The sequence below is a fragment of the Oncorhynchus keta genome, chromosome 20, assembly GCF_023373465.1.
Source record: "Oncorhynchus keta strain PuntledgeMale-10-30-2019 chromosome 20, Oket_V2, whole genome shotgun sequence".
Taxonomy (NCBI): domain Eukaryota; kingdom Metazoa; phylum Chordata; class Actinopteri; order Salmoniformes; family Salmonidae; genus Oncorhynchus; species Oncorhynchus keta.
The window spans coordinates 13,550,710-13,562,448 of record NC_068440.1 but is presented as its reverse complement, the minus strand read 5'-3'; the positions used below and the strand labels follow the sequence as shown (position 1 = coordinate 13,562,448).

Sequence of the window (11,739 nt, the reverse complement as noted above, 5' to 3'; positions counted from 1 at the left end):
CTCCACTTCTCTCAAAATATTGTCAACAAACCAAGACCTGCCTTGCCTTCATAGTGTCACAACTATATCCTGAAGAAAACAGAGCGCATGCGACGTCACTGCTCTCCGGGGTGACCACAGCTGTCCGTAGTGATTATGGTATGTGTATGTGACATCAAGCCAGAGCAGCGGAGAAGTGGCCGGAGCTCCATTCAAATGAAAATCAATCATGCCTATGAGGCACAACGCACCTCCGCCTCCGAAGCCGCGCGTTATGTGATTGGTTCATTGGGCGGGACCAACCTGCCAGCGCCGGTGAAAGCTGTTGTGTCAATGTCCATTCACTGACCGCGGGTGTCAGCAGGGACAACAATGACGCTGCATACCTAATGTCCGCTGTCCCTTCCGTTGGTTCTGAATAGGCAAAACAGTATTCTGAAAGTAGCTTTGGACGTGACCATTTGCCAGCTCCGGCCAATACGCTGGACAAGGGATTCCAAAGAAGAGTAGAACTCTTTTAATAAAAGTGAATCACGTGTATTATAAGCTCTCCAAAGAAGACATCTCAGCACAAGCTTTCCAAAGACTCGTCTCAGCAATTGGAATATATATTTTTTCGATTTTTGTTTTGTTTTTTTGGGGGGGGCAAGAAGACATTTCAGCAAAGCCAAAATACTATTTTCTTTATTAGTAAAAAAAATTAACCGGCCAAGGATGCTGCTCGCCTGTTTGGTGGCGTTCATCTGTTTGAGTAAGTATGCCTTTTAATCATGTTATTTATGTGGTTATATGGGTTTGTTGTTTTTGCACTACAACTTTGTAGTGGGGGACTGGGGACCCATTAACAGGGCAAAAATGGTTCAGCGGTTTATTCTTCTGTCTGTGTGTTTATGAAGTTAGTGTGTAACAGTTGGCCTATAATTCATAGACACTGCATGGTTTCTAATCGAACGTTTTTGTTCATTGTTTAGTTTGTATAATTGAACAGCATCTGGTTATTCTGTTTCAATAGCCGTGTGTAAGCCTATATGCATTTTCTTTATGTCGGCTCTACGTTTTGTTACACAGTATTTTCTCTCTTGATTTGAATTGATAGTGGTAGGCCTGGTAGGCTTGGTTAAAGATGGATTTGGTCAGCTGCAATTCAAGTTTTATACGACGAGTCAAAGTTTATGGGATGGGTACCACCAGCTTTTACGATATCTACAGATATTAATGGTTGTGTATTAGGAAGATGAAATACCAACTTGTTTTCATCTGATGCACAGCAAACTAATATTTAGCACCTGCTCATGAACGAATGGTCCATTCCATTCGATTCGGGTTTAATCAAGATATTTGGACATATGTGATCGATTTTAACTGCTATGATGTTGTAGATTTTATGGCTTTGAATTATATCAACAATATCCATCATATAGGTGCAATACGTTTTTGGAACTTGAAATAAAGTGTTGACCGAAAACGTCAAGTTCAAGTGGAACTTTGAATGTTGCGTTTTTCATTGAGTAGAACGCTTATTGACACTGATAGTACAACCCAAATCAAACCTATCTGATCAGGAAAGTGATAAATAATCAAATGTACAACGAAATCATTTATAGCTATGTATATCACAATGACAATGGATGGCTGAGAATGACCTGAAATCATGCCATAGGACTCAGATATTCATCAGCACACCTAATCAGTACCAGTGTTAAGCAGTGTGCGTTCCCTCCCTTTAATAAAAACAATGCGAACCGTATTGATTTGAGGATATTGAATCGAGGGGGGCTTATTTCGTATTACTCAGTTAATTACAATTGAAAACAGTAGGCCTACATTTGTATCCCGAAGGCCACCCCCTGGGAAACGACGTGGTTGATTAGGCTTAATTAATGAGGCTGTTAGCGCGCGTGCATAAACATGAGTTCAGCGGTTTGTGAGCCCTGTTCACACAGCTGTTCCGGACGGGACTCTTGTCAGTTTGTTAATTGGATGAATGCTACGCCTAGATATAAGATTGTTGAGAAACACATGTCAGAATAGTTTTACTTGCCTTTCTCATTAACTGGTTCTATTACACGTAGATGTATACATTATCTATTCATGTATTGTTAATAATTTTACAACAATTTTGCTATTTTAAGGATAACATTCAACTTGTTTTTCAGAGAACATTGAATACACAAGTGTGTGTGTGCCTTATTTTGGAGTTAGTGTATGCCTATGTGATTATATGGGAATCTGTTTGGATACAACCTTTATAATTTGACCCCTTCCCCTTCTATTATTGCTGATGTAGAGTTCATTTTCCAACTCAAACTTAAAAAGAAGAGGCTATTTTGTTTGACCTTTTTTCAAGTCAATGATAAATATCAAGACCAAATCTGGCGATATCAAATGAGTTGAAGAGGCCAAGGGTAGTATGATTAGGCCTATACATAATTTGCCTAACATATACACAACATTGGATTTACAGATAGGAACGGCTCTCTTCAACCCTAGAATGTGATGATTAACTCTGCAAATCAAAGTCAAGTTAAAATGTCAGCTCCTTTCAGAACAGTACCAAAGAAATCACCCCCTCTTGTAACAAACTAAGAAATTAATAAGCTCTCAACTAATATAAAAAGTTAATATCAAGAAACTAAGATTTAACATTTCATATGCTTTAGAAAGTTAAGGCCTAACTTAAAATAGGCTCTAGGCCCAATGTTTAGGGTCCAGTGTGTTGCGGTCCTTTGTATTGTATTGAAATCAGGCCTCATATAGTGTCCCATCCAAACAACAACTCATTGAAGGAGCAGAACTGGTGTTCTGGGGTAGTTGGACTGGAGAAAGGGGTCGAGGGAAGGACCTATGACCTTTCTGGGAGAAAGAGGGGGCTGTTGTGACCTAGGGGGGTGGTGTAGGGTGGGGGACTTAACCCTTGGGGTCCCCCTCCTGGTCAATGGAGTGATTGGTGATGGGGGGGGACAAGAAAAGCCCAGGAGATAATGGCTAGGCGCCTCACCCCGCCCCAGTTGTGATCTGACCTTCACACACCCTCATCTCCATAACACTGGCCCCCGCTCCCTCTCTGTGAATCTGGCGCAGATTGAGACCTTATTAAAAAGGCTGTGTGTGTGTTCGTCAAGGGTAATCCTCCCACTGTTGCCCGTGACCATGTTCACATCACAACCACACACACACACAAACAAACACACACACACACACACTGTCCAGAGGTAGCTAGATATAGGGATAACACCATAGGACCGCTCCAAGTCCAAAAAGACACCCCATTGGTTTAATCCACACGTGGACAATAGCCCTATGCTGGGCCACTGCTCCATCCCTCCATACAGCATTAAAGGAGGGCAACATCTCTATCCTCCTAGGGCTTATAGTAATACATAGTAATACAGCAGATTTTCTCTGCTGAAGGTACAATTATGGGGGCCAATGTGACAGGCATATCGCAACATGAGTCTGAGGGAGCTAATCCGACTCCAGAACCCATGCACGCGGGGCAACTCGTGGGAAACCTGACCCAGAGACATTGATAGGGTGCTTGTGACATGGTGTGGGTTTTACCACTGTGTTGTGTAAAGCAGATGTAGAACCAGTTCCATTCATCTCTTAAAAGAATGTTCCACTCAAAACATAACCTAGTGTGATTTTTTTCAGGTACATTCGGAATGGTATTGGATGATAATAGCATATCACAATCCCTACAGATGTAGGATCTTAAGTTGAGGCTGCAGGGAAATAATCCTGGAGCAACAGGAAATGTTAATTATTATGTGGATTTTGATCAAGGGACATTGTTATAGGTGTTGATACATTAGGGAAAATTAAGTCTGACATTTCAAAGTGAATATTATAAACATCAGAAGCCTTTTTAAACCTCAAATACACTATAAGGGTCTAATTAAGATCCTACATCTGTAGGTGCTTAAATAGTGTAAGTGTTTAATAGTGTGAGTTCACCTAGGCTACTAAAGACTTACCTGGCCTTAACAGAGGTTCAATATACTCTTCCTGTGTAGCAGAGCAGCTCCGATTTGATTGGCTGCTGCATGAGTGGTGGCAGGTAACCTAGTGGTTATAGAGTTGGGCCAATAACCAGATGGTTGCTGGATTGAATCCCCGAGATGACAAGGTAAATATCTGTCATTCTGCCCCTGAGCAAGGCAGTTAACTCACTGTTCCCTGGGAGCTGAAGACTTGGATGTTGATTAAGGCAGCCCCCCCACACCTCTCTGATTCAGACACATTTCAGTTGAAGGCATTCAGTTGTACAACTGACTAGGTATCCCCTTTTCCTACTATCGTCTTCCCCATCACTGACACTCACTGATGGGATGATGGGGACAGAGGAGTCCCTGTCATGATCTGCTAATTGATGCTACTGACATTTCTAATTACACAAGCAGTAAGCACCATTGGGACATGCTATTGTATTCTTACAGCTATGTCATCCCAACCGGTATCTGCAGAGAGTTATATACTGTACCATTGGCTATTTGTGGGCTATTAGTGAGACAAAATCTTGCTATACAGAACTGCAGCGGATATGAGATACAGACAGTCATTTGAAGTTGGTGACAAACATAGAACACTGTCTGACACACTCCAGTGGTTTCAGTAAGGCTTACGTGTGTTTATCACCAACTTCAAATGACAAATAGCGGACTGATCGAACACCTGGTTAGTTAATCCTCTCTCGTATTAACGTTTGTTGTTTAACCCAAGCGCCAGTGTATACTACACACATTTGTTATTTGAATTAAAACACCCTCTGGTGATTACCGAGTGTGAGGTAACCTTTACAGAGGAGCTGGTGTTTTTAATTAAAAGGCTGCATCATTGTAGGTTTTCATTAAAAGTCCCAACCCATCGTGTTGGTAAATAAAATACAGACTTGTCAATGACAATTGTAGTGGTACCAACAGTGTTCCTTGCTTGGTGCAATTTTCTGAAACCATATCCAGTGGTCGTGACCGTGGTATCAAACCCAAAAAGGAGGACATTATACTCAAAATTACCATAGAGGCTCTAAATACTTTAGCCAGTGTCCAAATCAAACAGAAATTCAGACATGGAGAAGGTGAATAGAAGTATTAGTGACCCTATCAATGATCAGACAATAGTTTTCGAACTCGGCCGAACTATCTGAACTCATCCAATAAGAAAAGCTTGTTTTTGTTTTCCGTTGCAAAGCATTTTCTATAGTGTGCCCTGCTGAACATCACCCAGATACTGCAGGTATACCAGTAGATTGATTTGTCGAAAGCCTTTAGGCCCAGTGTGGTAGGACCTTACAAGATAGGGCCCTTTGTGTAGATTATTGTGTTATGTCCTAGGAGGACCCACCATGGCCCACAATGCCTTTCTTTGTTTAATGAGATTTCCTTGTTGGCTGTGTCCCCTTCTGCTTGCTTACATCCCAGTGATTAAAAACAAGAGGGCATGCAGTAAGGTCTCCTCCTCCCATTGCATTGGAGATGATTTCTTATTGATCCTAAGAGGGGTCTAGAGTTGGCAGAAATTTGTTCAGGTCCTTTTAAGACCTGTGTGTTTGTCCATCCCCATCAGAAACAATCCAATCTACAAATGCAGATGGTCAATTCTGCTTTTTGACCTCTGGGGACCTTCTCCTGTGATATAAATCAGAACTGAGAGGATCAATAATTTAAAAATAAAATAATAATTAATTGCTCTTTGTGTTGAGGTGGAGTGAAGGTGTTTTAAATTGAGCCTGGATTTTGTAGTTGATCCAAACACACAAATAGCCTGAAATGTAAGTCTGCCTGTTAAATGTGTTAATGTCTCCAGGCATGAAAACAATCCCACAACTAAGAAAGCCAAGCTCAAAAATAGTTGATTCATTGTTTTTTCTCCCAATGAACTGGATGAATGGGATAATATGGTGTGTCCGTTACAAACAAAAGCAGTGCAGCAATTTGCGTGCAGTGTTAGTTAATTGCCCCCCATTGCCATTTATAAGGGAGGAGTTCAAACATGGGTGGCACATGCTTAGCTTCCTCCTCAATATTGGAAACAGTGATGTCTGTTTATTCCACTTTGAACTTGGCATATGCCAGCTAATTACGATCAATCCTTAAACAAAAGATTTGGGCGATTTGGGTGTGTGTGTCGCCCCCCCGCAATCTCGTAGCCCGCTACAATAGCATGTTTGCATAACCACTAAAAAGAGGCGGCGGGCTCAGAGCGAGGGAGAGAGTTTAACTCCCATTAGCGAGACAAAGGAGCGAGCCGCAGGGCACTGAGTCTCACGCCTCCCAGCGATTCCCATTTTCCACACCCTGTTACTTCAGGATTCCTCTCCCAAGCTCCATAGCTCCCTAGCTCCGCATTCAGCCATTGTTTACTACGGTTCCCCCACTGCTTTAATGGATCTAATGGGGGAGAAGAGGGGAAGGGAGCAATTTTTGGAGGTGCATAGTATACATTTGTAATCCCACACAAAAAGCCCTGGATTACTTTTTAGATAGGAAGGATGGAGTTTCAATAGCTTGTTTTACGTTTTTTTAAAATAATTTTTGGGTCACAGAAATTAAAATTATAATCAGTTGTGAACCAAGTAGCCGAAGAAAGTCACAATGCACTTTTCTTACATTTGCATTTTTTGCTATAAGATTTTCCAAAATGTATTATCAGACATTATAAAAGCTCATAAATTATATCAAGTTATAAAGCATTATGCCTGCAGGCTTTAAGTCAAGCACGGCCAAACTTTTTATTTATTTTATTTTTAGAAAATGTTCAGCACAAGTGCAGCCTACATGTTGATGCACTATTTGATTATAAAACATAGACCAATAGTGTAAGTAGATTTCTTCCCTCGAATATGCCACCTGATTACTAATGTGAGACCAAATCTTCTCTCCTTGCCATAACACTTCATTGCTCTTTTTAACAGCCCTGTAAAGTATGAGTTTCTCAGGTAACCCCTCCATACAAGTCCATTCAATAGATTGTTTATTGCCATATTAAAGCCTATAGCACTTTGTATGTACGTTTGGTCCAAGGCTCAGTTTTAATATACTGGTTCTTCAGTCACAGTGCAGCTGTATCTGGCTGCCACTCAAACATAGATAAAGGGAGAGCGGGGTAAGGCTATGTGAGAGGAAGGCGTAACGCAATCAATGAGGGGATTTGCGTAGGTTTTGCCTTATCCCCGGCGCTCAGGACCCCCTTTCACTCACTCTCCCTCTCTTTTTGAGGGGTGGGTGGCTGGCTAAAATGATCCCTGGCCGCCATTACAATAGCCTGTAAAGTTCAGGGCCAATGGCCTAGGAGACAATGGTTTCCCGAGTGAGTGGGAGTTCGAGGCAGACCTGGTGGCCGGACGCAAGCTGTCCCCTCCATCACCCACTCCCCCCTTCCATCAACTCTCCTCCAACTCTCTCATGGCCCCTGAAGGGTTAGGGTCGCATCCTCCAGGGTGGGGACTGGGTGGGGGATCCCCTGCTGCTCAGACGAAGAAAAAACTCATTTCGGACCCTCCACCTCTGAAATTGGATTAATCCTCTAACTTGAGCACTCCATCCCACATCAATATAAGAACAGATCACATAGGTTATAGTGGATGATTAGCATAGTTGGATCAACATTTGGTAATTTTACAGAGAGAGAGAGTACATATGGGCAAACCTCAAAGGCCTTAATCTAGCACCCTATTACCTTGTCACTAGCTAGCAATATGTAGCAGCCAAGGCCATAGTGATTACATTGCTGCCTTGAAGGCATCATATCACCCAGATTAGGGCCATATGAATGTGTTTATTGGCATACAAAAGAAGGGGACCCTTGATCAATCTCTTTGTTGATGCATCAAGAAGCAATGTCTAATGTAGAAAGGCTATAGAGATGCATATTATTATCGTGGCTATTCAGTGCAAAGTTGGGTTGAGGCCTAGCAATTTGAACACATCTTAGAGAGCCATATATCTAAAATATTTTGCTCTATTATACTGATACAGTGCCTTCTGAAAGTATTCATACCTCTTGACTTATTCCACATTTGTGCTGTGCTGTGTTAGATTTGCCCCAAACACAACGCTTTGTATTCAGGACATACAGTAAAAAAATGTGAAGATCAACTTTAGTGCCTTATTGGGAAAGTTGCACAACTGAATGTATTTTCTGCATTAACCCAACCCCGTTGAATCAGAGAGGTACAGGGGGATGCTTTATTTGACTTCATCAGTGCCCAGGTTGCAGTTGTTGAGGTTAACTGCCTTGATCCAGGGCAGGACAACAGATTTTTACCTTGCCGGCTCAGGGATTCAATCCAGCAACCTTCCGGATACTGGCCCAGCGCTCCTACCTGCCAGGCTACCAGGATGCATGTTTTGTAATATTTTTTATTCTGTCCAGCCTTCCTTCTTATCCCTCTGTCATTTAGGTTAGTATTGTGGAATAACTGCAATGTTGTTGATCCATCCTCAGTTCTCTCATATCACAGCCATTAAACTCTGTTAACTGTTTTAAAGTAACCAGTGAACAACTGAGTTACTTTTTAATTTAATTGTACCTTTATTTAACTAGGCAAATCAGTTAAGAACACATTCTTATTTTCAATGAGGACCTAGTGGGTTAACTGCCTGTTCAGGGGCAGAACAACAGATTTGTACCTTGTCAGCTCCAGGATTTGAACATGAAACCTTTCGGTTACTGGCCCAACGCTCTAACCACTAGGCTACCCTGCCACCTCAAAAGTTAGGAATGATTCCTGTATCTTTTTAATGACTGGGTGTATGGATACACCATTCAACATGTATTAAAAACATCACCATGCTCAAAGGGATATTAAATGTGTGGTTTAAAAAATATATTTACCCATCAACCAATAGGTGCCGTTCTTTGTGAGGCATTGGAAAACCTCCCTGGTCTTTGTAGTTGAATCTGTGTTTGAAATTCACTGGTCGACTGAGGGACTTTACAGGTAATTGTATGTGTGGGGTATAAAGATAAGGCACACTGTTATTGTACATAGAGGGAGTCTGTGCAACTTATTATGTATCTTCTATGCATATTTTTATACATACTCCTGAACTTATTTAGTCCATAACAAAGGGGTTCAATAATTCTCAGCGTTTCATTTTTTATTAATTTGTAAAAATAAAAATTCCACTTTGATATTATTAAGGGGTATTGTGTGAAGGCCAGTGACACCAAATTCAGTCTGTAACACAACAAAATGTGAAAAACGTCAAGAGGTGTGAACACTTTCTGAAGGCACTCTATACACTATATATACAAAAGTATGTGGACATAGCTTCAAATTCGGGGATTCAGCTTTTTTAGCAACACATGTTGCTGAAAGGTATAGAAAGTCCAGCAGACAGCCATGCAATCTCCACAAACAAACATTTGCAATAGAATGGCCTTACTGAAGAGCTCAGTGACCTTCAATGTGCCACCGTCATAGGATGCCACCTTTCCAACAAGTCAGTTCGTCAAATTTCTACCCTGCTAGAGCTGGCCTGGTCCACTGTAAGTGCGGTTATTGTGAAGTTAAAACGTTTAGGAGCAACAATGGCTCAGCCGTGAAGTGGTAGGCCACACAAGCTCACAGAACTGGACCGCCAAGTGCTGAAGCGCATAGCATGTAAAAATAGTTTGTCCTCGGTTGCAACACTCACTACCGAGTTCCAATCTGCCTCTGTCAGCACAAGAACTGTTCGTCGGGAGCTTCCTGAAATGTGTTTCCATGGCCGAGCAGCCACACACAAGCCTAAGATCACCATGTGACCATGTAAAGCTCGCCATTATTGGACTCTGGAGCAGTGGAACTGTGTTCTCTGAAATGATGAATTAAGCTTCACCATCTGGCAGTTTGATGGATGAATCGGGGTTTGACGATGCCCGAATGCATAGTGCCAACTGTAAAGTTTGGTGGAGGAGCAATAATGGTCTGGGGCTGTTTTTCATGGTCCGGGCTAGGCCCCTTAGTTCCATTGAAGGGAAATCTTAACGCTACAGCATACAATGACATTCTAGACGATTCTGTGCTTCCAACTTTGTGGCAACAGTTTGGGGAAGGCCCTTTCCTGTTTCAGCATGACAGTGCCCCCGTGCACAAAGCGAGGTCCATACAGAAAAGGTTTGTTGAGGTCGGTGTGGAAGAACCTGACTGGCCTGCACAAAGCCCTGACCTCAACCCCATCGAACAACTTTGGGATACATTTTCTACGCCGACTGCGAGCCAGGCCTAATCGCCAAATATCAGTGCCGACCTCACTAATACTCTTGTGGCTGAATGGAAGTAAGTTCCCGCAGTAATGTTCCAACATCTAGTGGAAAGCCTTCGCAGAAGAGTGGAGGCTGTTATAGCAGCAAAGGGAGGACCAACTCCATATTTGGAGTACCTGTAGAAGCTTATAGGTAAAATCCACTCAAAATCTATCTTTTGGTATTTTTTCTCATTAGTCTCCAGTTGAAATTCTCTAAATGTTTTGCATGTCAGCAGTCAAGTTTTCAAGATATTGGACTTTCAAGAAGCAAGTGTCACCGGTCACATCAACATGATGATGCAAGATGAAAGACTTGACAGCCGACAAATATTTTGCGACTCTATCAACACTTTCTCCGACTAATGGAGAAAAAAACAACATTTATATCGTTTTGGAGTTAAGTTTTATTTTAAGCTTGGCAAGTCACATATAGAAAAGAGGTGTTCTTCTGTCCAAAGTAAAAGTAATGTCTTCATTCTCCAGTTTGTGGGATTTGTTAGTCTATATACACTCTTTGGTCAGGGCCGTCTCCTAACAGTACATCAGATAATTTATTTTGCAATGGAAGACATTATTACTGATATTGGCATTGTGGTTCAGAAATAGAAGAAGAACACACACTTGATCCATACAAATGTTTATCAATATCATAGACACCAATAACATAAAATAGCCACCTGTTGTGACATAACTTAACCTGGTTATCACCAGGTTGTATCTCTATATCTTATACATCCAATACCCTGTCGTTCACAACCCCATATCATGTCACCCCTTCCCCCACACCCCTATTTTGTCAAGATAGACATTGGCCTCTAATGTCTTGCAACGCCATGTGTTCGATAACTTGGGCCACAGAATGTGACGCAAGTCCCCCATTTTTTAAAATGTAACTAGACAAGTCAGTTAAGAACAAATTCGTATTTATTGGGACCACTGAATTTCATTAAAACCCCTATAAGGGAGGGGGAGATGGTAGTAGAGGTGGGTGCGGGGCTGTGGCCAGCTGAGCTAGAGAACACCCACACCCCACCCTACTCCTTGCTACATCTGCTGGGTGTGACTTAACTCATTCTAATGGGTGCAGATGCAGGGAATCTCTGATCAAATCAAATCCAATTGTATTGGTCACATACACATGGTTAGCAGATGTCATTGCGAGTGCAGCGAAATGCTTGTGCTTCTAGGTCCGACAATGCAGCAATATCTAACAAGTCATCTAACAATTCCACAACAACGACCTAATACACACAAATCTAAGTAAAGGGATGGAATAAGAATACGTACATATAAATATATGGATGAGCAATGACCGACCGGCATAGGCAAGATGCAATAGATGGTATAAAATACAGTATATACATGTGGGATGAGTGATGCAAGATATGTAAACATCATTATTAAAGTGGCATTAATAAAGTGACTAGTGATCCATTTGTTAGAGTAGCCAATGATTTCAAGTCTGTTTGTAGGCAGCAGCCACTCTATGTTAGTGATGGCTGTTTAACAGTCTGATGGCCTTGAGATA

General features: G+C 41.7%; 1 protein-coding gene across 2 annotated transcripts in view; it reads left to right on the top strand.

The window, feature by feature from the left end:
* Window positions 1–325: 325 nt before the first annotated feature.
* The window catches only part of LOC118399434 (immunoglobulin superfamily DCC subclass member 3-like), a 36,269-nt gene continuing 24,855 nt past the window's right edge, over window positions 326–11,739 (top strand). Inside the window, exon 1 of one of the 2 annotated variants that reach the window (XM_035795505.2) lies at window positions 326–730. In XM_035795505.2, coding sequence (XP_035651398.1) covers window positions 694–730 — 37 coding nt within the window. In that variant the 5' untranslated portion in view covers window positions 326–693. The remainder of the gene's footprint in view (window positions 731–11,739) is intronic. The other variant, XM_035795504.2, reaches the window with a different exon arrangement.